This window comes from Pleurodeles waltl, chromosome 3_1 (assembly GCF_031143425.1).
Source record: "Pleurodeles waltl isolate 20211129_DDA chromosome 3_1, aPleWal1.hap1.20221129, whole genome shotgun sequence".
NCBI classification, from domain to species: Eukaryota; Metazoa; Chordata; class Amphibia; order Caudata; family Salamandridae; genus Pleurodeles; species Pleurodeles waltl.
In genome coordinates, this window is record NC_090440.1 from 188,854,139 (window position 1) to 188,881,228 (window position 27,090).

Sequence of the window (27,090 nt, forward strand, 5' to 3'; positions counted from 1 at the left end):
CACAGGTGCCTGATGTCTTGGCACTGTTTACTGGAGTCCCACTAGACCAGTAGCCACTGGCTAGCTGTACGAGGTTATTAGCTGGTACCTCCATGTGTCACAAAGAGAAAGGTATGGGGCATGTACCACAGCTACAGATTGTAACTTTAAGTGTCCAAGTCTCCAACAGCACAGGGGAGGGGTCTGGGCAGAAGTGACCTCACCTTGAAAGGCTTGGTGGAATCAAGCTTCCCCGTCTCCCTCTATTGATGTGCTGCAAGCTTCCATATCTTGAGCAGCTATTTGCAATTTCCTTGTCTTCCAAGCTGATGTGACAAGCCCCACAAACAGCTGGTCCTCTGCATCGGCATTCAGGTTGCTGATTGATCCTTTTGCTCTTTCGCAGCTGGCAAATCCTTTCACAGCAGAATCCATCCATCACAGAGAAAACTCTCAAGTTCAGCCATGGTGAGCAAGCTTCTTTGCCTTTACACCGCGGGGCCACAGCTGGCTTCTATAGATGTTTGTTAGAACCGAAGACCAATCTTGAACAACCTCTGACCACTCTGGCCATACCTTTTGCACCTCTGATTGATAGGCTGCTCATTCAGAGGGTCTGCTACCTTTGAATCCTGGGAGCCCCTCCAATCATGAGGCCTATCTGTGTCATCCTTACTGCGTGTATAAGACATGTATAGGATGAGTTACTGGGCTTCAGGACAAGCTGTTGGTATCAGCCCAGGCTGTTCTCCAGAGAGCAATTTTAACTAACTCCAGACCAGGAGGCACTGACTATCGTCCCTCCTATCAGAGTTAGGGCAGCTAAACACAGGTAGAAGCAAGTGTCTGCCCCAGCCCACCAAGCTTCTCCAACGAATAGGGAGAGGCACGGGGGAGCTGGAATGTCAAGTAGAACAGCTCTGCTCACATTAAACACACAATGGCTCACCTCATCATTCTCCCCTACAGAACCTACTGGCTTTCAAACGTACATCCCAGGTAGACAAAGGCAACAGGACCACAGGCAAAGAAGACTGCACAGACTTGATCAGGAGGGTGCCTGGTAGCCCCTCCACGAAGGGTACAAGGATACAAGTATCCCTGACTATAGATTTATTGCTGCCACCACTGTCAGTCTACCGCCACCTTGGTAGAGAGGGCAGTAGCCACTCTCTGCAAAATGGGGGTGCACTCTGCATGCCCCCTCAACCTCAGAGCTACGTTCTAGGGTCTCAGCCCATGTAAACAAAGAGATCCTCAGTGGACATACATGTTTGTCATGTTCACTGAGGTAGGGATCCAGAAACCATTCAGAAACTTTTAAGTGACTTGCCTGTAGTTCACCATAAGGCAGGGAAAGCACATCCTTCAGATACATGCAGAAGACTTATCGTCCCAACAAACATACTTAGATTCATTGCTTCTTTGATACTTTCAAAATACTCTAGTTTTAAAGGAGGAGTGACAAGAATGATGATATCTGCTACTGTTTCCACTTTTTCGTTCAGAGCCTGTAGATTGTTCAGAGAGGGAAAACTTTTGGTGTTGAGTGAATTTATTTGAGGATCTTTAGGGGTACTGTAGCTGTTAGAGACCTGCCTTCCCAATATGTGGAGTCCCAAGGTGAATAGCGCCTTGAGCTTGATTTCTTTCAGTGTAACTTTTGTATGCATATCAGAGCTTTATATGTGTTTGTTCACTATACAGTTTTGCTGAACTTGTCAAATGACACTTTTATATTTGTGTACAGATGTGGAAGCAGAAATCTGACCCAGTACTGCACATTGAGTTAAGACGATGGGCAGATGTGATGGTTATTGCCCCTCTTGATGCAAATACACTGGCGAAAATAGCCAACGGCTTCTGTGACAACTTACTGGTGAGTGGCATCTTGACCTGGGACTTCTGGAAGGTAAAGTTAAAAAATGTGTGCTTCGCTACACTTATCCACATCTCATTGAAATACACTATGCCCTCTTACTCATCAGGCAAATAATAAAAAGCAATCATAAAATATTTTATCCTAATTCCATCATAGACTCTAAACTAGAGTCCAGTTCTGGATGCCACGTATAGACTCTATCAATTTCTGATGAATCAAATCAAATCAAATCATTAGCATTTATAAAGCGCGCTATTCACCCGTGCGGGTCTCAAGGCGCTAGGGACAAAGGGGGTGGTTATCGCTGCTCGAACAGCCAGGTCTTTAGGAGTCTCTGGAAAGCGGAGTGGTCCTGGGTGGTCCTGGGGCTGGTGGGGAGGGAGTTCCAGGTCTTGGCCGCCAGGAAGGAGAAAGATCTCCCACCCGCCGTGGAGCGTCGGATGTGAGGGACGGCGGCGAGTGCGAGGCCAGAGGAGCGGAGGGGGCGGGTGGGGACGTAGAAGTTGAGGCGTCTGTTGAGGTATTCCGGTCCCTTGTCGTGGAGGGCTTTGTGTGCGTGGGTGAGAAGTCGGAAGGTGATCCTTTTGCTGACTGGGAGCCAATGCAGGTGTCTCAGGTGTGCGGAGATGTGGCTGTTGCGGGGTACGTCGAGGATGAGGCGGGCTGAGGCGTTTTGAATGCGTTGCAGGCAATTTTGGAGTTTGGCGGTGGTCCCAGCGTAGAGGGTGTTGCCGTAGTCCAGGCGGCTCGTGACGAGGGCGTGGGTCACGGTTTTTCTGGTGTCGGCGGGGATCCAGCGGAAGATCTTGCGGAGCATGCGGAGGGTGAGGAAGCAGGCGGAGGACACGGCGTTGACTTGCTTGGTCATGGTGAGAAGGGGGTCCAAGATGAAGCCGAGGTTGCGGGCGTCGTCTGCGGGGGTCGGTGAATACTTCTAACTGCAGATTCTTCACCTTTTGAATTTCCCTAGGCACAAGACTTGGGGCCATATGTATGAAGAAATTTTCTCATAGACACAAAATGGGTAAAACCCTTTGATACATCTGGCCCTTGGTTCTGTAACTTTTTGTTAGCAACTGCTCCTGTGCGCCAGCAGGTGGCTGCATCAGACTTCACTGCAACCTCACTTTGTGTTTGGAGGTGACGACGTGGAACCGAATATAGGCGCCATGCCTCTGTGCTAATGTCAGTTATTTTCTTTCCTCGCCTATCAACATTGATAGAGACCTCTGCTCCAAATTTTTGTTAGTTTTCACCAGTGTCAAAATTGTGGTTTTCGACAAGAAAACTGTGTGCTAGGAAAATGCATCACCCATCTAAAAACCACAAACTTCTACCTGTGTTGTGAATGAAGGAAGCAAATGTTAGTGATGGATCCACATGATATCTGCCTGTGGTGTCTAGAGACGTCTCCAAGTTATATGATATATGCTCAGATTTAAGTGAAACTATCTGTCACTAAACACAAAAGGCGAGTTATGTTGTGCTCCAAACTGCGAATCTGCTCCTGCTCCCAAGTCTCAAGTTCACTCACACTACAGGTCCTAGTGCTTCTTCCATAAGTCAGATGAAGCCAAGAGACAGGCGCAAGAAGTCCAAGTGGGGTTTGTCCCCCTTCTTAACACTCCTGTTCCAGGGAGAAGTAACGTGCTCCTCACACTAATAACCTAACTCTGCTGCCGTTGTCACAATTCAGGCCTCTTTTGAGGCTGGTCCCAGGGCTCCACGAGTCCCCTGGGCTGTTGTCAACCCCCTATTAGATCAGGCCTATTGATACACCATGCTGCAATTTTTCAAGGCAATTTCAGCCCCTTAACAGCTCCAGGCCAGGCCTGCACTCCTGCGCCGAATGTCTTGTCGAATCTCACCGCTCTGGTCCGAGCTCCGGGAGTCCATATTCCAGATCTGGTGCCAGTGCCCATTTCTTACCTGGAGCCGACATTGGCCTGCCCCAGGCCTATGTCTCGCCATGAGATTACCAAGGTGCAACCCTCCGCTTTGGATGATCCCCAGCCTCTGTCTTGACGCCAGTATTATTGTGATACAGGCAGCCTAGTACAGATCGGATTCTGATGCTATCCAAGTACTCCAAAATGTTCTGAATGACAAAGATGACGATTAATAGGTGGGCAGTTTGCTCTCCCTCATTGCAGTGGTGCAGTCCTATATTTAGAATTGGCTAAATATGTTCCCAGAGGCAGAGTTTGATTCCCTACTCAGATCTCCCACTGATGAGCGTGCCTCTTTTGCAGTAATATCCCCCGTATCAGCAGCAGAGTTGGACCTACAACTGCCTACTATAGAGACTAAGGCAAACTAGCTGACAAACTTTGCAGCCTCAGCCAGCTACCTCATAGCCCTTAATACATTTAACCAAGGCCATGACACAAAACTTGATAGTGACTTTTTGTAAGTCTCAATCAACTCCCCCTGTAAGTTACTCAGTAACATAGGCCCGCCTCTAGCGATCTGGCTTTTTAGACTCAGCACCTCACTCAGAGACCTTAGCAGTTCATGCTTCTTCTAGAAAGATAAACCCCAATTCATTCCTTAGTGGGCTACCCAATAGATAATTGAAATGTCTTGAAACATTAGGGAAGAGTGTCATTTCTTTTGCTGATTTGACTGTAATGTCTCTGAATGCGGTTTGTCTGGTAGAGCATTACACAATGCACTTTGGAATATGGCAATTGAAAATTTGCTAACCATCCCTGAAAAATTCAGGCACACCTTCACTCATACAATCCTGGATGGACAGGAGGCAGAAAAATATATCTTGAGGGCCCAGCCTGGACACGGCCAACTGCCAACTGAGTAAATCCCACCACAGGCACCAGTGTTGTGATCAGGCACCATACCTGGATCCACACCACGGTATTGTACCATTGTTATATATATATATATGCTGTTTCAGGCTTTTTGGTGAGAATGTAGATTCTGCACCAGAACTTGTAAATACAGCTGCCTCTTTAAATTAGCTTTCTCCAGCCTGACAAGTGAGGCACTGCCGGTTGACTGAGCAATCCACAAAATACCTGTGGTATCAGAGTGCCAGACATCACGCAGTGGGGCTGCTGACAAGCCCTTCTTGGAGGAGCAACAGATGTTACCATTGGGGTGGAGATCCCAACTGGAGCTCAGTAATCAGCGAATATTGGCCGCTGCCTACCGTGCAGCTTGGCTGGGATTTCCCCCTGGCAAGTCGGTTACTCTCACGCAGTAGCTCTCACATTGGGCACAGTAGCCACCTGCACCGAGACCACACTGCTGCGGTCACCATCCACAGCCGCTGCGACTAGCAAGGAGAGACCAGCACTGCAGGGCAGCTGATCTGGGAGTACGCCTTGCAGTTTAAAGCGATGGCTGCTTACTTCACGGAGGGGCTGCTGGCGGGCCCCCGCTGACATCGGATGGACTTTGAAGCCACAGGCCGCCGATTGCTGGCAGCGTGGTGAGCCCGCACACTTTGCTTCTCGCATCAGAGCTGCCACAAACTGGGGGCCCGATAGAGTGTTTGAGGCCAGTCTGTCGCAGCCCGTAATTGCCACCAGAAGGGAACATAACGGGGCCACTCCTGGTCTGGCTGGGGGCCCGCAACTGCCGTTGGATCGCTGGGCCCACCAGACCACCCAACATTGAGTGCTACAGGTCTGAGGTGAGGGAGGAGGGGTGAGCTGCGCGGCCGCCAGGAGACGCAGAATGCCACAGTGAAAACCCTACAGCTGACACCATCTTCGAGGCACCCTGACAGCGCAACAACATGGTGGGTGCAGGGTGTAGGGGGCCCTGAGAGCAGTCACCACCCTTGCCTGCTGAGGTAATTGCCTACAGGCACCCCCTTTTCCTCCCTCTTCCAGCTGATGTGGCCTGCTTGTGCCCCCACAACCGGCTCCTACTTGACTCTGGGGTGAGGCGGTGCCCAGAGAAGACACTGAGAGACCATGTCACCCCTTGCCCATCCACTGACATTCGCCAGGGTGCTGAGGAGCGACTGGATGCCCCCATTCCTACATTAGTTGGTCCACTAGTGACATACCCAAGCAGTTCCCCTGCCTGCACCTCCTGGAGTGTGAGATCTGTGGACAGAGACCCCGAATCTGCAACCCTTTCCTCAGACGGCATGCCATCGGGAAGCTGGAGGGTCATAAATCCAAGTTGGTGTTCAAAGGAAAGTACCAAAATGTGGCATACGGACCATGAAATGGATGATGCCCCTGTTCTGGGGTGTCCCAAACTGCGATTGTTCAAGATCCAGATATCAGGCAGCTGCTGGTGGACGTAAAGAACAGTCTTCTCTCCATTGACACCAAAATCGACCTATTCACCTGCCACATTGACTGCATCAAGGAGAAGGTTGACAAGCATGACAACAGCCTTGATCACCCAGAGATCTGTACCTCTGCTATGGAGGACACACGGACAGTGTTTGGGAGCACCTCTGCGTGGATAAGATTTTTGAAGTCATAAAATAGATGAACGAAGACCTTATAGTGCGCTCCAGTCATAATTATCTCCACATCGTCGGCGTACCAGAATCCACTGCAATCGACAATATGAAGGACTATGTGGAATGAATGCTGCAGTCGCTGTTTGAAGACGCGCCTTTGGCGGTCTTTGTCGTGGTGAGAGCCCATCGCTCACTTGGGCCCCGTCCTTCTCAAGGTGCACCGGCAAGACTAATCTTAGCAAGATTGCTTAGCTATAGAGACCGCAAAACGGTGCTGTGCAAGTAGCCTGACATGCGTTTCTCCTTGCAATACACCTGCTCCAGAAAGCTGACATACCTTACACGCTACTGTATCCGTCCAAACTACAAATTCAGCACTGTGGTAAGCCTCATTTTATTGATCCTAAGGCTGTGCTGAAGTTCTCCCACAACCTAACCGACTCTAGGGCTAGCCTTCAAGCCTTACCTGCCTCCCACAGTGATGGACATCTTAGTGGTAATGTCTAAGAGGCCCTCGCGAGACCCTGCACCCTTGTGGACACTCTGCTCCCATTTCCTGCCCCTTAAGTTTCTCTGGTGCCAACTATCATGATGAACCCCCTGCTGCCACTATCAGCTCATCTCATGGTATGACGCTCATCCATTGTTGAACACATACTGTGCTCCACCTCCATTCCCCATTGGGTACTCATATGCTGTTTGTCAAGCACCCAGTTGTCTTTAACTGGGCAGTTCGCCTGGCTCTTTATCACATCACACAATGTTTGCCATTGTATCTCGCAAGTTGGTGGGACTGTTCTTGTGAGGACGGTGTGATTGGGTCTCCCAACCGTTTTTGAGGGTTGAGATGGGTAGCAATGTTGTGTTGTTTGCTGTTTTTAACTTCCTCGACTCACAGCTGGTGAGGCTCTACACCATTCCATTGCGTCCACGGATATCCAGGTGGCTCTGCAACCTTTCCTAATATGCCAGCATTCCCTCTCTATCTACGGGCTGACTGCCACACGTTGCCTGACATGGAATATCCGCTGCATGAATAACCTGTGGAAAGCCAGACTGGTCCACACCTACCTTCATAGGCATTGCATTGATAAATGCTTCCTACAAGAACTCTACTTAATCCCCACAACTGCCCCGCCTGCAGGCTGGGTGGATTGCTGAAGCCTACCTGTCCCTGTTCTCCAGCTACCATCGAGGATCTGCTATTCATGCGAAAGACACTGTGTGATATGGAGGTGCGTTACGTTAAAGTAGCTGGTTCTCTGCACGCGCACCCAATCATCCTAATTTCCACATATGACCCAAATACTGACAGCCCAGATTTCTGTGCAGAGATGTGGTGCCTAACTGCCACCATGATCGCTGGCACCATTATCTGGGGAGGCGATGTTAATAGATCACACTATAGATCACTCTAGCACCTCCAGGCCACCCCTTCCCAGCACAGCTGCCCAATTCCACAAACTCATGCGCGCCTCGCTGATGTCTGGCGGCTGAAGCACGTTAACTGCGCGGAGGGCACTTGCATTATGTCAAAGCATGGAACGTGGTCCAGAATCGACTACTCCTTGCTCACCCGCAATGACCTCACCTGTGCCACGACTGTGGTGCATCTGCCCCACACTCTCTCCGACCGTGCTTTAGTTCTATTAAAACGGAACCCCACCCTGCTGGCTACCCTACACTCCTTTACCTGACGGCTGGCACCTAACACCCACGACGAGGAGTCCCCGGCAATGCTGTGGGAGGCTTTTAAAGTTGTAATCCGCGGTGTCTGCATAATGAAACAATCTGGTATTTTCAAAGCGATACGTATCCAACTCACTTCTGTAGAAGGGGGACATACGAGCCCCCAAGCTTGCCATCTACACAACACACAATCCACAGTCCTTGCGGGCATTAGGGAGAAACTCCTGACCTATGATGAGGAGGCGCAGAGAGAAACCGGATACCTTCATTGCAAAACAGAGCAAAGCGATAGCGCAGCGCTACAGCAATAGTGATCACCCTGGGAAGACAATGGCAGCTCTGCTCGGAAAACCCTGGCCCTCCACCTGTGTGGTGGAGCTGGTCGACGACAAGCACATTAGCCATATGAACCCTGAAGCCCTATTGCAGACCATGACATTGTTCTTCTCCCAGCTGTACAGCACAGCGATCGTGCTTGAAGGAGAGGCTCTTGCTGTCTACCTGGACATGATACAACTGGTATGGCCAAACCCTGCCCACTACTTATACCTGGATGCCCCTTTCACAGTAGAAGAGGTCACCCAGGTGATACAAAGCCTCCCCAGGGACAAGACTCCGGGCCTTGACAGCCTCACTACTTCTTTTTACAAGGAGTATGCTGCTCTCCTGACCCCGCCTCTTGGCTGTGAATGAGAACTTCCTGGTGGCTGGTATGGGCCGGCCGTCGCTTTGCGAGGCAGTCATTGTCACAATACTAAATCTTGATAAACACTCCAATTGTTGTGATTCATATCGTCCGTCGTCCATGATCAACGTCAATAACAAAATGTTAGCTAAACTCCTGGCCAACCGCCTCCTCCCCCTGCTGTTCTAGATCATCCACCCTGACCAGTCACGATTCATGGCAGGCCACTCCACGGTGACAACCTTTGCACGATGTTTGCACTTATGCATGCCATAGACCCTCTGCTGGCTGCGGTTGCTTCCCCGCTCAATGCCACTAAGGCCTTCGACTCCCTGGAATGGCAGTACTTATTCCATCTTCTCCTGCGGCTCGGGTTCAGCCCTCTGTTCCTGTGATTGATTCGCCTCCTGCACATGGCTCTGACAGCGCGTCTCTGCCTCAATGGCATAATATCTGATCCATTTCTGGTCACCCGCAGGACCAGGCAGGGGTGCCCTTATCCCTGGTTCTGTTTGCCATTGGGATGGAGCCAATAGCTGAACAGCTGTGCCAGCAGCATGCCCATTGGGGACTCAATTATACTGCAAGGCGGATCCTTTTCTCAACGTACGCCGACAAAATAATGTTATATGTCAGGAAACCTCAAATAAACCTGCCTCCCATAATCCGGATGTGGTCAAGTTCGAGAGCCATTCTGGCATAAATATCAACTGGGATAAATCCACCTTATTCCCCTGGACGTGCGGCATGCAAGAGTTTGCACCAGACTACCTCCTGCAATAGGCAGACACCCATGTTCGCTATATGGGCATCTGGCTCAGCCAAGACCTGGGCGAGCTCTTGCTAGCCAATTATGGTAAGTCGCCTGCCTGGGTGGAGGAGCGTGTCCTAGTGTGGTCCCCTTTCCATGGGGTGGAGAGTAGTCATTTTAAAAATGGTTGCCTTGCCTAAATTACTGTATCTCTTCCTCAGTCTCCCGCTCACTACACCATTCATGAAACGATTACAATCCAATCGGATCTCCTTGATCTGAGCAGGCAAGCAGCCTTAGATCGTGTGGGAGACCCTCACCCTGCCTTTCAGGCATGGCAGCCTGAATGCGCTGGACATGTATCTATACGCATTTGCCTCTATCCCCTTCGGTTCCAACCTCACACGGCAGTGGAGGCCAGCCACGTGGCTCCCTGCCTCTTAATCACTGCGCTCTATCAACCCTATAAGCCTCCATGTGCAGAGATCGACATGTGACCTGCGTTTGCTGGGTGTGGGATGGCCTTTCGCTGCTGTGCTCAACACTGTATATTTGCCTCCTAAGTGCTGCTTGTTCTGAACCCCAAGCTGCCACCCCTGCAGGAAGAGGGTGCTAGGCGACGAGCCCACCATCGTGGCCTCTTCAGCTTGGGTGACCTTTACCAAACAGATCAATACATGGCTCCCTTCGGGGCCAATGTTGGCACCCCTGCCCTCGACACTAGGTGTCCTCCATTATAATCAACTTCGCGTGACATGCAGTGTGCTACACGTTTCCATCCCCCTCCCCCCATACTGCATGCACTAGAACACCTACTTGCGGAACCATCTCCTCGCAGATTGGTCACCCGTCTATATACTATAATAATGCAGGACAGGGCGCCGGTCTGGGGCCCACAGCTCGATCGGTATGGAGCTCCTACTTCAGTCCTCCATTGCAGAAGCACAGTGGCTGTATTGCTGTGACCAGACCGCAGCCCTATCGCCCAACTATTCACTAAAACTCATCCACTTTAAATTCCTAGACTTTATCAGATCCTAGTACAAATGCACTGCATGGGCCTAAATGTGGGAGGTGTGCTGCCTGAGATGTGCCACCCCACAAGCCACATTCCTGCACCTTGCTTGGGACTTCCCACGAGTAGTCAGTTACTGGGCCAAAGTTTATGATGCTGTCGCCCAGATCACTGATCATTCGCCAAGAAGGAACTTGCTAGTGGGTCTTTTGGAATATGTCAAGGATGTTCCTCCTGAAGCCAAACGGCTCACCTCAGTGCTTTTGCTAGTAGTTAAGAGACGGATATCTATCCACTGGAGCAGGCAGCCGACACCCAAAATGGGAGGCTGACTTTGTGATGCAAAGTACTGCCAGTAACAACTATCTCACTATTGGGAGCTCTTGCCTCCGCAGTCCAACCTGAAAGACATTTGGGATCCCCTAGAGCCGTACATGTGACGCAAAAGTCATGGGACTGCTTTGGACATGGAGAAGTGTGAGCCATATCCCGGTCTGACTCCGGCCCCCACACCTGCGCAGACGTCTTCTACCCCTGATTGTTTGCCCACCATGCACCTGCAGTTGGGACAATAGCGCTCTGTTGTCACGGATTCGGGCGGGTCTTATCAGGACTCTGGTTGGGACACCCCTTGAGGTCACCGAATATCCTAAAGAGGTAGTGCACTTGGGCAGAAGAGCAGCTAAAGGCATACACGGAAAGGACAGCTATGGACAGGCACAGGAAAGAGGAAAGTGAAAGCAGAGCAACCCTTGTGTGAACAAACAGGAAACGGATTACTAATGGACAAACACGCTGGGATTGTGCACAGAGTAGGGCGCAGAACCTCCCACATTGACAGGGAATGTCAATGCCTCTGTGCAGTTTGCTCTTACAGATAGTCATCCTGCCAGCCCCATAGAAAGAAGGCAGCAGAAGTGATTCTGTCTCTCGACCCTAGAGCACTAACAAGGATAGTACTTACATAGACAAGACATGCTCTTGTGGGTCCAGCTGGAAACTCAGTGGCGATTCCTGTAAAAACAGCAATAGCACACTGTCACTGTTAGGCACGAAAGACAACGTATAACACTAGACAAGGATGGGGGCTGGAATTGACTCCTGGAAACCAGGAGCCAACCCCAGTACAAAAGAGTACACTTATACACTGGTGAAGACTGATGGAACACTTACCAGACACAAATACCGAGAGGAAACAGAAACAGAAGGAACAAACTAAGAGGTAGAGGCAGGAACTGGGAACAGCCTCAGGCAAAAGCAAATGCAGGACTAGGACTGGAAAACAGGGTGCAAACTTCTGGCTCCAACAAACAGAGACAGGACTGGGAAACAGAGAGAAGGCTCTGGCTGGAACAAGCAAGGACAGGGCTGGAATACAGGGAGTAGGAATAAGCAGTAAACAGGACTGGGAAACAGAGAGCAGGTTCAGGCTGTAACAAGGCAGGAACAGGACAGAGAAACAGGGAGCAGGCTCTGGAAGAAACAAACAGGTACAAGGCTAAGAGATAAGGAGTAAACTGGCTGGAACAATCAGAAGCAGGGCAGAGAAACAGGAAACAGGTTCAAGCTGGAACAGAACAGGAACAAGACTGGAACACCATATGATAAGTGGTCTGTAACACAAAGGAATCGAACTTCAATGCACTACGAAGGATGTTGAGGAAATGGCTGCTTAATAGCAGTTCCAAGCTGCAGAAAACCCCAGGTGGAATCACATGACTGAGCTGCACAGGAGAGGTCTCAGGTCTTTGTAGTTTCAGACACTCGCAAGTCCTGGAGGAGAGGATCCGGTGAAAAGGAGCAACTGGATTTCTCCCATAGAAAACAATGTAAAACAGAATCCAGGCTTTCCTGACTACCAGGCTGTGCATTATGGGATTTGCAGTCCCAGGAAGCAAATGTAATACTACAAAAGCATACCATGGCGAAAAGAGAAACAAACGGGAGTCAGCAAGGGACTCTAGATAAGTGTTAAAGGTGATTCCCAGGTTTCCGACAGTCCCCTTACAGCGCCCCCTAGAAATGGGACGACAGAGTCTTAACATCTGTGGCTTATGTGAATTAGTTGTCGACTTGACCTGGATGACTCTCTTCCTCAGATGGTACCTTGCCTATGCCAGTTGTTGACATGAAATGTAGTGATATCTACTACATGTATCTTGTCTTCTCCTACCCCCGCTCCCTCACCTTTTCTTTTTATGATTACTTACCTTGCTTCTGTTCATTGCATAAATACCAATAAATACAAATATATAAAAAGTGTGCATTTATGAATAGTGGTGGAAATCAAAGAGGTCCATAGATATGAATGCCACGTAGGGAAAGCCTTGGGATGGGTGATGTGGTTGGTAATAGCTTTTGACACGTCTGGCCCTTCTTCAATTGTAAATTGTATATTCCTGTAAAACGACTTAATATATTAAGAACAAATAACTTATTCTACACATATTATGTGTACCGTATTGTCATTCTTATTTCAATAAACACGTATGTGCTAACTATCAGTGGCAAATAAAAACAAGCATTTGCAAAGCAATAGGTCTCACATTTGCGAGAGTTAGAGCTATTGGTGTTGTAAATGACAATGTCTTTCATTTATGTGTTTTGGTCTGGAGTGTAGGGGAGGTATATGGTGCAGAGTGGACATTTGTCTTTTGTATTTTAATTGTTATTAGTGGAATTGTGCAGTGTGGAATTGTGTGGTATGGAGTGAATTTGTGTAGTGGGATTATGTGGCACAGTGAATATATATGGGTGAGAGCTGAATAGATAGAGGGAAGTTAGAGAGGGATAAGTAGTTTATTTAGGAACTGGTGCAAGCTTCCCTCACACAGAAGGTACAGTGCAAGCTTCCCTCACAGAGAATGTACCATGTGAGCTTTCCTCACACACAGCAGACCCAGTGCAGGCATCAGCATTGCATGCTCCCCTCACACACAGCAGGTACAGCAGCACAGGCAGCAGTGCAAGCATCCTTCAGAAAGAAGGTACAATGCAAGCTATCCTCACACATAAGGTACAATGCAGGCTTCCCTCACAGAGAAGGTACAATGCAAGCTTTCCTTACAGAGAAGGTACAATGCAAGCTTCAATTGCACAGAAGGTACAATGCAAGCTTCAATTGCACAGAAGGTACAATGCAAGCTTCTCTCACAGAGAAGGTACAGTGCAAGCTTCTCTCACACAGAAGGTACAATGTGAGCTTCCCTAACAGAGCAATTACCATGCAAGCTTCCCTCACACAGAGGAGATACTGTACATGCAGCAGTAATGCATGCTTCCCTTGCACACAGCAGATACAGCACAGGCAGCAGTGCAAGCCTCACTCACACACAGAGCAGATACAGCACAAGTGGCAGCAGTGCAAGCTTTCCTCACACAGAGCAGATACAGCACAACAGCAGTGAAACCTTTCCTCACACACAGCAGATACAGCACAGGCAGCAGCAGTGCAAGCTTCCCTCGCCTACAGCAGATACAGCACAGCAAAAGTGCAAGCTTCCCTCAAACACAGTGCAGATAAAGACTCAGCACTGCAAGCTTCCCTCATACACAGCGCATACAGCACAGGCAGCAGCAGCGAAAGCCTCCCTCACACACAGGAGAAATAGCACAGCAGCAATGGAAGCTTCCCTCACTTCCAGAGCAGATACAGCACAGGCAGCGGCAGTGCAAGCCTCCCTCACACACAGCATATACGGCTCAAGCTTCCCTCACACACACCGCAGATACAGCACAGCAGCAGTGCAAGCTTCCCTCACTCACAGCACATATAGCACAGCAGCAATGCAACCCTCCCTCACACACAGAGCAGATACAGCACAGGCAGCAGCAGTGCAGTCTTCCATCACACACAGCAGGCACAGTACAGCAGCAATGCAAGTTTTCGTCACACACAGCACAGATACAGCACAGCAGCAGTGCAAGCGTCTGTCTGAGAGAAGGTACAATGCAAGCTTCCCTTACACAAGGGACAGATACAGTGCAGGAAGCAGTGTACGTTTCCTCACACACAGCAGATACAGCACAGCAGCTGTGCAAGCTTTCCTCACATGAAAGGTACAATGCAAGCTTCTCTCACAGAGAAGGTACAGTGCAGGCATCCCTCACATGTAGCAGCCATTTAAAAAATCGCTATATAAAAGTGCAAAAAAAGTCAATAAAGCAGAACACCCAGACATCACAAAGAAACAGCAAAATGTCCAAAAACTAGAAAGAAACAACATACCTAAATCGAAAAAAGATTAAGCCCACATGTAATAGGCACAGTCCTCATGGGAGGTTACAAAAGTGCACAAGGAGGGAGTAGTAAGTGTTTGCACCATTCGAAAGCTGGTAACTAGGAAAGACAATACAAGAACCCAATTACAAAGATTGGCCGAACATAAAGCCCATATTCTAAATGCAACATGTCTCAAAGAGACAGCACAAGCGCTGCGGCCTAGGCAAGACCTAAAAAGGAGGGATAAAGAAGCATGACTGACCACAAGCAAGAAAGGATTTTTAAATGACCCTGAAACGAACAAATGAAATTGCTTTAAGCCCACAGAAGTATATTAAGAGTATAAATAAGTAACATAAGAGTATATAAGAGGCCGTATGCTTACGCTCGACCTAAAAAGCATTTGTAAGAAACATGATCTTGTAACCATATTGTCAGCCCCCTAGAGGGCATAGCAACATGAAAACAGAATGGCAGAAAGTGATGCAGTGTAACCATATATGTAACCTCTAGAGGGCGTAGTCCCTTACACATTTTCAGGCCCAGCAGGCCTACTGCAATACTATTACAAACAAGGTCTGTAAATTACATACTACTCCCAGCTGTAATTATTTTGGGGTCCCCACTATCCTAGTGTGGGGACCTTGAGAGAAACAGTGCATCGTCCTGACCGGTTTGGTGGTGGTCCGATTGTCGTAGGACCACCACAGGCTGAGTTATGGGCAAATATGTTATGAAAAAGAAATGCCCCGCAAAGCATTATGGGACGAGTTTCCAAAGTGCAGTGAATATTGTAGTATCAGCTGTCCCGCTGTGACGGGGAACCCGCTTTGAGGATTTCTGTGTTTATTTATGTTTTAAATGCTCCAGTTTGTACAGGCCTTAAAAAATCTACTCGCCCACTTGCTATGGCAAGTTATATTTTATCAGATCAAGCTTTTTTTAGGACCTACTTGCCCCTTCTGGTGAGTTGACAAAGAGCAGGTGTTCTGCTCAGTGGGAAAGTGGAGGAGCAATAACTATGCCTTTAAATCTTGTTTTTGTCACATTTACTCTGTGCTCAGAGAAAGAGGTCAAAAGTCAATTTGTCTTACAATTAATTTTCCTTCTTACTGCAGAGTTCCAGGATTGTGTCAGGTTTTTCCTAACACACAACATTTAAATAGCTAAGTCAACTGTACAAACATTTCGAAAATATATTTCAGTATTTGTGAAAGCCCATTGTTTGTACTTCTGTGTGATGAACACAAATATTTTAATAGGATGAAAACAAATCTGAACACTTTTCTTCCTTATGTGCAAAGAATAAATATGTTTTCTGAAACCTGATTTTCACAGATTGTTAATACATCATATAGTTTTATCAGTAAAGCTGCAAGTTAGTGGGAAGGGTTTGGGATATTTCTTTGACATGATCTGTTTGTAAATGACAGTGTGCAACCACATCATGCTTTAGTAAAATATTTATTAAAAGTGAGTTTTTAAAGATAAACTGAGAAACACTCTTGCCCTGATGGCAACGCTATTAGTAAACTAAGAGGAAAGTAATGGATCATGTGTTGCCTGTATGTGGGCTAGATTTGTTTCTTACATGGAGCAAACGTTTAGTCTTTTTAATCAAACAAAGAAGTTTTTTTATACAGCAGAAATACTAAGCTCACTTATTCGAAGGTACCATTGCATGTGACAATGAAGAAATAGGCCACTCTGTAAACTAAAATATTTGACTAGGATCACAGTTTGAGACCCTTTTATGGGTCAAGTACATTACAGTTATGAACGAGTATATTATTCAAATTACTCGACCTGAGGGTTTAGTAGCATTTTTATGATTTTTCAAGGCCTGTTGGTTGTTTTTCAACTGCTGAGCTTGTAAAGTGGTACTTATGTAAAGCGCTCCTCTGATCGAGGTCGCGCTATAAGAAACTTCACGCAGTCATGTAAAGAGCTCCTCTGATCGAGTTCACACTGTATGAAACTTCAGCGCTCCTCCAGTCGAGTTTGTGCTATATGAACCTTTTTTTTTTTTTTAATGTATTAAATAAATTAAAAAGAACCCTCCCTCCAGCTTGCAACCGTTGTGCGCAGACACCACAAAGAAATAGCGGCATGCCCAAAACAAGGAAGAGGAAGAAACAACATATCGTCACACAGAGTGAAGCAGCAAGACAAAAGAAAAAAATAGGGCGCCATACTAAGGTATCTGGCTGATCATGCAATAATCCATGTAACAGGGTCAGTCTGCAAAGTGTAACAAAGCAGCCTCAAGGCTGGACAAGCGTAAAGCATTGACCTACAAAATCAAGGGATATATGGAAAGGCAGGCCCAGCAACAAATGAAAGTGATGGGCGTGAGGTGGGTGTGGTAGAAGCCCACAGAGTAGATTACAGCAAGTCGAAGAGCAGTGCTTGCGCACCGCTAAGCACAACCTAAAAAGTATGGTCTATCCTTTTAGACCTCTGCTTCCGTGGGAAGACCCCGTTTGAGTTTTAAACAGATGAGGTACGGCAGCAGTATAAAATGCGAATGGGCAAATCTCCGAGTGCCATCAAACCGCTACTGCTGAAACCTCCCCTCTGTTACAGCGAGGAATTACCCTGTTCTCATACATCAGAGGTTAACGGAGGCCACAATGCCTGGAGATGGAGTCAGCCACAAGCCTCTGATATCTGCCAAAGCAGGGTTCGCATAGTTTTAGGAAAACATAAAGCTATATTCCTAACATTCAGACATCAGCATGTAAATATTTAAGGCAGAAGAACACATGCATCACCTGTCATAAATTACATTTCTGAATCAAAACATTATTGCAGTATGTTTTTTTTTCCATCAGCTTACTGAATCTTTTTACATATTTAGTTATAAAACCTCAGTCTTATCGCGTTATTTGGTGTTGATTGTAGCTGTTTCATTCACCAATTTGATGTTGATTACAGGTGTTTTGTTCAGCAACTAAGAAAACCTTTCAATTAAATAAAGCCATAGTTTTGTGATCACCTTCAAACTCTGAGACGCCTGGACCGATCCTGACACAACGTGTCGTGCACAAATGAAAAGGCATCAAGGATCGGAGTGTGGCATTTTATGCAGGCTGGTGCATTTTTATCTAAGTGATAAGCAACTACAAACTGGATTAAAGACTCACAATACATACACCACATTGACAATCTTGTTTATGTGACTACACTATAGATCTGTATGTAGCATGTATTATGCGCTACAAAATGCATTTTATGGTGTTATATTTTGGTATTGGTGCTTGTGTGAGTGTTTACTCATTATTTTGGCATAGTAGCACATTCTCAGTGGGTGCCTTAAGATCCGAGAGTACTACACCGGGTGGATGAAATATTACAAATCCCTTGTTTAAAATATACTAGGGAGATAATAAAATACTAAGGAAATAGCAGCTTAAAACTCCGGTGCCCGGTAGAAGTCTGCAGGAGCGTGCAGGAAAGGCTCGCGCCTTTAGATGTGTTAGCTTGTCTTAAGCGTGAAGCTGCTTTGAGAGGAGGCTCAGAGAACCTGAGCACCAGTAATGAGCAGGTGTGCGCTTACCACAGGTGAGGCCTCTGGGGAGGTGGGGCCTAGGGTACCTGGCGGCTTTACAATAGATCTTGTAATCTGAGGCGGTAAGGGGAGTTACGGACTGCAGAAGGTGACACATTAAGCATATAGCTATTATTTGCTCCATTAGTAGCACAGGTATGAGTTGATTGAAGGATAATGAAAATGCATGGGTCAGAAGAGGGACGCCCCTGGGGAAGAGTGAGAAAATAACCAGGAACGAATCTGTCAGAGGTGTCAATGATACTTTGAATCAGTTTGAGTCTCTTGTCTCCAGTGCTTAATTTGTAAATAAAAAGGTGCTGGTGCCCAATGCCCTTCTCTTAAACACGCGGCTGCTGCAATTAAATGTGTGAACACGGAATACTGAGGCAGCGTAATCTTAAAACCATCTCGGGTCTCTTCAAACCATATAAAGCCACTTCCTGCCCCTTCAGCTCACACCTGCAGCTTTCTACTTTCTCCCTTTGTGACGCTTTTTCGTTTTTCTCTTCCTCGTCTTTCCCATATGTGTCTTTTGCTCGCAGCAAATGCTTGAGCCAGAAGAATAAGCTCCGGCCCTCAAAAATAAGTGCCGGTACTCAGCACCGGAAACAACAAGCACAAATTAAGCACTGCTTGTCTCCCACATCTGTTTACCAACAAGTTTGCCTTTCTGTCTTTGGATGCCTGGCTGTATGCGCTTGTCTGTTTTCCTCAAAGTGTGAGTTGTTCCCAGTTAATATCTGCATGTGGATTTGTGTCTGTCAGTATGCATGGCATGTCTTTAGCGATTGGGGGGTTGTATGTCGCTCATCGAGCTTGTTATCCACAAATAAATGTGCCCGCCTTCCTGCTGTTTTCATGGTCTCATCTGCCTGTGTTGCTTTTTCTTATTTGGTGCTCAGGTTCACTGAGATTCACTGTCTTGATGCTTGCGAAGGTCCGCCTGCCTTCCTGGAGTCTCCCCGCTTATTCTCTAGAGTGATGGCGAGCGCTGCGTCGTCATGACTTAAAGCCGCTCGAAATTTCTGCGCAGACGGTGACACCTGGGAAACTTGCAGCATTGGGGTTCATTCTCTGGGCAGGAAAACGCCTAATACACAGCTGCTATTAAAATCACTGTCAAATGATGATAACTGCGTTAATAAATGCATTGTCTGGACCACTGACAGTGTACTTGAAAACAGCTTCCCCAGCAGTGGAGCCCGCGTGCCCCGTCTGCCAGGAGGGTCCTCCGAGTACAGTAGCAGGCATGCGCCATACACACGCTCCTCTGCTGAGAAAGTTGCTTTGAAGATCGTTGTCAGTGGCTGGATAGTATAAATAGGTTACTATAAATACTGTTAGGATCATTGCATTATCTAGTCGGGTCGGTGTCCGGTGGCACAATAATTCCCCCTTACGCGCATTCCCAACCGGGTGGAATGAGGAATTTATTATTCTGCCTTCCTCCTTTGTTTAGTCGGGGGCAGGTGAATGCAAAAAAGAAATTAACAGGTTTCACCCACCCCTAGTCAGGACACCAGGTTTTCTCATACAGGTGTTCGTTATCGGGTATTTATTTAATGGAAGCAATGCATGATTGTGTTCCCCGAACACATTACTTTGCTAAATGAAAGGCCAAAACTGGAAACGTGATATTCTGTCATTGGGGAGCTAGTTGACTGACCTTCGGTATGTCAGTCTGACTGATTTCAACGGACTACCTTCTCCTCTATTAACGTTTGTCTGCTTACAAAAAAACAAAGTTAAATCCATTCTCTATTTTTTAAGCAAAAACATTAAAGCAAAGGCTGCGCAGGAGAAATAGGTAGGCACTGACCATTTAAGGCCACCAGCTGTGCAGCTCGTGGTCCTTCAGTCTTACGTCCCACTGCACTTAACCAAGGAGCATCCCAGAATACTGTGGCCCATCTTCAGAAATGTAATATTCTGTATAAGCTCACCGTTTGCCCCTCTTCTTTTCATTTTTTATCACTACACATTATAATTAGAGCTCACAATCTCTTTGAAAGTGCCCCCCATCCCTGTCCAAGAATTGTTTGAGGTTGTGGGTGAAAAATGGGCAAGTAAGATGTTTACTAAGTGTCTTTTCAGATAGGGTGACCAATATGATATGAAAAATTTTAAGAATTTTAGGGGATGAACTTTGGAATGTCAAAGTTGGAAAAAATAGGTGCCCACAACTAAGATTGTTGCTTCCATGTAGACAGTTAAGCCAATACTTTTTTTTCCAGTTCGTGGTGACAACATCCTGGAGCACTGAGAACTCAATGTTTTTAGGCTTTTTCTTTTTGGAAACCTTTTCAAACCAACTTTGTTGTGTATCTTTAGAGACAGAGATTTAATTTTTGTGCTTCCTGACATACATTTTTTTTTCTATAAAATGTGAAGTGCCTCACTTGGAGAAAAAGGCTCAAACAGAACATCATTATATCTATATTGTGTGCTTTCCCAGCTCCCATCTTCAGAACTTTAGAGTAAAAAAACTGCTACAACATGCTCTAGAGGACACTGACGGACAGGGAGAAGATCAGATTACATGCCTGCATCTGGAAGATCTGAGGGATGCAGAGGGCGTACTCCCTCTATCTTAATTCCTTCCATCTTTCCCAGCTACTCCTTGAGAGGGAGATCCAGGGAAAGACCTCAAAAGGAAAAACAAATGTGTGTCAATTCATCATTGAGAGTCCATGAAGTCAAGCCTAGGGTCTATCACCAATAGTTTGCCAGTCAACGTTGAATCGAACAGGCATGTCAAAGTCTGGAAACTCAATGACATCCACAAAGAGGAAGCACTCTATCAAATCAAGCAGGCACTTTCACCTATCTACGGATGGGGTCTGCAAGATAAAAGAGGAGAGCACTGCAGATGCTGGATTCAGACTACTTCTGGACATATTCACCATCCTGATTGCCTTCATCACCTCCTACTACTTTATTTGCCTTTCTGACCCCTCCAGTGTTTTCTCAGCCTTTACTGCCTCCTGTGCCACCTTTGCATCCTTGCCAGGAAGTTCAAACGTAGCAACTCTGTCACATTTGGGGGGGGCATAGTGGCCCATTCTGTGGCTGCAGTCTCTTCTTTGGTGTTGATCAACAGTCTCCTAAAAGGTGTTTCATTTCAATAGTATTCCCTATCCCAAACCACTGAGATGGAGGCTTCCCTTCTAGGTTGGGGAGTTCAAATATGTTGCCTGCAGGGGCAGGGTATGTGATCAAAGTACGGGAAGACATCACATTTGTCCCAGACGGTGATCAAAATTTAGATGATGAGGCAGACCTTCCCTAACCTCATCCCTTGACAGAGTAGACCTGAGTTTCTGGCCATGTGCTGCCTGCCAAAAAGGAAGATTTTTCACACAAATCGTGCCAGAGGAGCATAGAATTTCAGTTTTCCCACCATTAAGTTTAAGATCCAGTAGAATCAATGCTGTGGGCACATCCTGATCAGCGCAGCAATGGAGATCACCCATTACTGTAGATGCAACACTTCTAATCAATTAAGCTATTGTGGATTTCTAGAAACATTCCAGTAATTTTCGTAGGAAAGGTAGTTGTGAGATTGGACAAAAAATGTCAAAGCACTCAGAACCTAATGTTGATCTTTTTTAAGTTATGGTAGAACACATGCTATTTTCAGTTTGTAAGGAACACAGCCTGAAGACATAGATATTCATAATCGCTTGAACACAAACTTGAGATTTCCGTAGACATTCTTTGTGTAATCTGGCAGGCAAAATATCATCACCTGATCTGGAAACTTTGCTGTTCTTTATTAATGCAACATTGTGGTCATCATTTGACTTAGAGTTTTGACTGAGCACCTTTTTTAGCTTTAGGGTGTATTGGTTACTTTTTATTGCGGTACAGTGATGAACTAACGTTTTTCTCAACTCGCTAATTGCTGCAAAAATTGGATTTGCAATGTTTGGGGCTGCAAAAAGTCTCTGTGAGTAATAAGATGACTTAGAGTTCTTAACACTCTGTTGTAAGCATTATTAAAAGAGAACCATTCGTTCTTCTCACTTTGAGAATAGTTCTGTCACTAGACATGTTCAAGCTGATGTACCCTGCGTCTTATAATGGGTAACTTCTTGTATCATGTGTATTGCATCCTGCGGGATGGCAGCATTTTTGGTGCAACACAACCATGTTCTTGATAACAAAGGCTAATTGCTGGTTGTTGGACCTGGCTTTTTGACAGGGACATCCCCAAACTTTTTGCCTCCTTCCTTCTATTTTTTCTGACCTGTTGTTGTTGGCTTTTGACCTCTGGGCACTTTACCACTGCTAACCAGTGCTAAAGTGCATATGCTCTCTGGGTAAATTGTACTACTGATTGGTTTATCCATGATTGACTATTTAATTTACTTGTAAGTCCCTGGTAGAGTGCACTACATGTGCCTAGGGCAGGTAGATTAAATGCTACTAGTGGGCCTGCAGCACTGGTTGTGCCACCCACCTCAGTAGCCCCTTAACCCTGTCTCAGGCCTGCCATTGCAAGGCCTGTGTGTGCAGTTTCACTGCCACTTCGACTTGGCATTTAAAAGTACTTGCCAAGCCTAGAACTCCCCTTTTACTACATATAAGTCATCCCTAATGTGTGCCCTAGGTAACCCCTAGAGCAGGGTGCGGTGTAGGTAAAAGGCAGGACATGTACCTGTGTAGTTATATGTCCTGGTAGTGTGAAACTCCTAAATTCGTTTTTACACTACTGTGAGGCCTGCTCCTTTCATAGGCTAACATTGGGGCTGCCCTCATACACTGTTGAAGTGGCAGCTGCTGATCTGAAAGGAGCAGGAAGGTCATATTTAGTATGGCCAGAATGGTAATACAAAATCCTGCTGACTGGTGAAGTCGGATTTAATATTACTATTCTAGAAAGGCCACTTTTAGAAAGTGAGCATTTCTTTGCACTAAAATCTTGTTGTGCCCTTCAATCCACGTCTGGCTAGGTTTAGTTGACAGCTCCTTGTGCATTCACTCAGACACACCCCAAACACAGGGTACTCAGGCTCACTTGCATACATCTGCATTTTGAATGGGTCTTCCTGGGCTGGGAGGGTGGAGGGCCTGCCCTCACACAAAGGACTGCCACACCCCCTACTGGGACTCTGGCAGACAGGATTGAGCTGAAAGGGAACTTGGTGCATTTCTTAGAGACTCTTTGAAGTCACCCCCACTTCAAAGGCACAACTTAGTATAAAACAGGGCCTCTGCCCTACCTCATCAGACACTTGCTGGAGAAGAAACCTGAACCAGAAACTACATCCTGCCAAGAAGAACTGCCTGGCTGCTCAAAGGACTCACCTGTCTGCTTTTCTACAAAGGACTGCTGCCTTGCTGTTGGCCTGCTGCCTTTCTGAACTCTTGCCTGGCTGTAAAAGTGCTCTCCAAGGGCTTGGATAGAGCTTGCCTCCTGTTCCCTGAAGTCTCAGGACCAAAAAGACTTCACTCTTCCTCTTGGATGCTCCGTGCGCCGAACTTTTCGACGCACAGCTTGTTCCGCGGCAAGAAAAACGCCGCACACCGACGCTGATCAATGCGACGCCTTCGGGACGACCGAAACTTTGACGCACGGCCTCGCAAGGACAACGCCGCCCGACTTCCCGGGAGAAATCGACGCGACGCCTGCCGTGAGATCAAAACTTTGACGCACGGCCTCGCAAGGACAACGCCGCCCGACTCCGCAGGAGAAATCGACACGACGCCTGCCGTGAGATCAAAACTTTGACGCACGGCCTCGCAAGGACAACGCCGCCCGACTCCGCAGGAGAAATCGACGCGACGCCTGCCGTGAGATCAAAACTTTGAAGCACGGCCTCGCAAGGACAACGCCGCCCGACTCCGCAGGAGAAATCGACGCCTGCCGTGAGATCGAAACTTCGACGCGCAGCCCCGCAGAACGACGCGCAGCCGGAAAACAAGCAGGAAAATCCACGCACAGACCCGGGACATCTGGTAGTCCCCGCGAACCACAGAAAGAGACTGTCCGCGCGCCAGAAAACTACGCCCGACTTCCCCACGCGGAAAATAACGACGCAAGTCCGTGTGTGCTGGGGAGAAATCGACGCACACACCCTTTTTCCACGCACCTCTTCCTTTGTGGCCCTCTGAGGAGATTTTCCACCAGAAACCAGGTACTTTGTGTTTGAAAGAGACTCTGTTTACTTTCTAAAGACTTAAGTCACTTTATATCACTTTTCAGTGATATCTTTACAAATTCATATTGCAACTTTGATCGTTTTGACCTGAAGATACCCAGATAAATATTATATATTTTTCTAAATACTGTGTGGTGTATTTTTGTGGTGTTATGCTATGGTGTTGTATGATTTATTGCACAAATGCTTTACACATTGCCTTCTAAGTTAAGCCTGACTGCTCGTGCCAAGCTACCGGAGGGTGAGCACAGGCTGATTTTGGATTGTGTGTGACTTACCCTGACTAGAGTGAGGGTTCTTGCTTGGACAGAGGGCAACCTAACTGCCAACCAAAAACCCCATTTCTAACATTGGTGATCAGCGGTGAGGATAGGACTTGTGTTTGTGCAGTGACATACAGTAGCTAAGTATTTCACTACCTACCCACAGTTGAAGGTCAACTTGATTTTTCATCTTTTTTGGCTCTTGGTTCTCTGATGTCCTCCTGGATATACTATTGATATTTTGGACTTTGGATTTTGGTTTTTGCTGATAAGATCTTATCAAAATGGGATTGTGTACCTACTCATTCTTTGTTCGTACTGACCACCTCACTAAGGCTGACCTAAGGAAGCTTTGCAGACAATGGGGCCTTCCTGTAGCAAGGAGATCTACTAAAGCGGAGATGCTCCATCACTACATAGTCTGGGGGGAGGAAAGATGGGCAGAGAGAGAGGCAGCAAGAAACCAAATGACTAAGTACCCCTCAGATGAGGAGGAGGACTACGCACATGAGGAGGAAGACTACTCAGATGAGGAGGAAGACTACTCAGAGTTGGACAGTGACCCAGAAATAGATGAATGGCTCCGAAGTCAAAGGCGACAGGAGCAACAATTAGAGGAGTATCTTGCAGAGGTTGAGGCAAAAAGACTCTTAGCCCTGGAAGAAGAAAAGATTGCAGCTCAAGAGCTGAGCTGTAAAGAGCTGAAACTGGAGGCCGGAAGGGCTGAGTCCAGTTCAGATGGTGGCAGCAAAAATCTTGCATCTAGTACTGCTGAAGAAGGGCACAAGCCCAGAGATGTGGTTCCCAACTTGAAGAAGGGAGTTGACACACCCCAGGCAGTTCAAGGGTATGAGGTAGTTCCCGTTATGCACAGGGTCCCTGAGAAGGATTGGGGAACTGGCACAGGGAGTCATATTCCTACTGGGGGGAGGGACACTTTACTGACTCTAGCAGAGAGTGACAGAGAAAAGGGTTCCCCCCTGGTGGACGTCCTGGATATAGAGTGTAGAGACATCCCAGAAGAGTTTGGGTTGAGTGTCAGGGACAGACAGATACTGTCTCACCAGTCTCAGGAGGGTGAAGTAGAGTGCTTTTCCAAGGTTGAGTTACTGGGTGGTTGGGTGAAGGGTACTGTGGTTAATACATGTGAAGGGCAGAGTGATGTAATTGCTGGAGAGCATATGTCTGGTCCTTATTTTCCAGAGCTACGCCAACACCAGGTGGAGTGTGAGTTCTCTGACCCCAGGGAACTTACAATGGAGGCAGACTTCTGGGTGAGTACCAGAGAGTCTGAAGAGGCATTTGGGGGTGCTCCTGAAGGGAGTGGTCTAGGTGGTTCCCAACCGAGTGTGGTGGGAGAGGATTGTAGTGTCCCAGGTAGGTCCCAGGTCCTAGAGGGTTCCATGAGGGAACACCAGGAGGGAAGCCTAGCCTGTACCGTAGGGCCACCTTTTGAGGGAAGCCCCGCAGTGTCAGAAGAACTTGGGGGGGTGACTGTAGCCAGCATCCCAACAGTTCTGGTGTCTGGCAGTACCCCTCCTAGTGAGGGGGTGCAGAAGTCCAGACATAGGGTTGAGAGGGGGTTGCAGACCCCAGTGGAGGACCTTGAGAGTCAGGGGACAGCTCTGAGAGCAGAGCCCCCCAGGAATGACCCAGGTGAAACCGTTTCTGGTTTGGGGGAAACCCAGACTCTGCCGGATGGGCAGAGGTCGGGAGACCTGCGCCAACCAGACTCTTGTGTGGCCCTTGGGGACGGTGTGTCCCTTGTGGGGGGTGAGAGTGCCCCCCAGGAAGACCTGGCATGCCAGGCAAAGATTCAACCTCAGGGTGGTGACTCTGGGTTGGATACCCAGGTTCAGAGGTTAAACTCTGACCTGGTGGGAGGTAGATGTGCCTCCCAAGAAGTCCTGCTGTGCCAGACAATTGTCCAACCTCAGGGTGTTGACTCTGGATTGGATGACCAGGTTCAGAGGTTAAACTCTGACCTGGTGGGGGGTAGGTGTGCCCCCCAGAAAGTCCTGGCGTGCCAGGCAATTGCCCAACCTCAGGGTGGTGACCCTGGGTTGGGGAACCAGGCTCAGAGGTTAAACTCTGACCTGGTGGGAGGTAGGTGTGCCTCCCTGGAAGTCCTGGCCTGCCAGGCAATGGTTCAACCTCAGGGTGGTGACTCTGGGTTGGCTAACCAGGTTCAGGGGATAAGCTCTGACCTGTTGGGAGGTAGGCGTGCCCCCCCAGAAAGTCCTGGTGTACCAGGCAGTGGTCCAACCTCAGAGTGCTGACTCTGGGTTGGATAACCGGGTTCAGAGGTTAAACTCTGACCTGGTGGGGGGTAGGTGTGCCCCCCAGAAAGTCCTGGCGTGCCAGGCAATTGTTCAACCTCACGGTGGTGACTCTGGGTTGGATACCCAGGTTCAGAGGTTAAACTCTGACCTGGTGGGAG

General features: G+C 47.6%; 1 protein-coding gene across 3 annotated transcripts in view; it reads left to right on the forward strand.

Annotated features, from left to right (window-relative positions):
- Positions 1-27,090, forward strand: part of PPCDC (phosphopantothenoylcysteine decarboxylase) — a 356,777-nt gene that overhangs the window by 211,512 nt on the left and 118,175 nt on the right. For all 3 annotated transcript variants that reach the window (XM_069222153.1, XM_069222152.1, XM_069222154.1), the window contains one exon: positions 1,730-1,858. In XM_069222153.1, the coding sequence (XP_069078254.1) occupies positions 1,730-1,858 (129 nt within the window). The remainder of the gene's footprint in view (positions 1-1,729; positions 1,859-27,090) is intronic.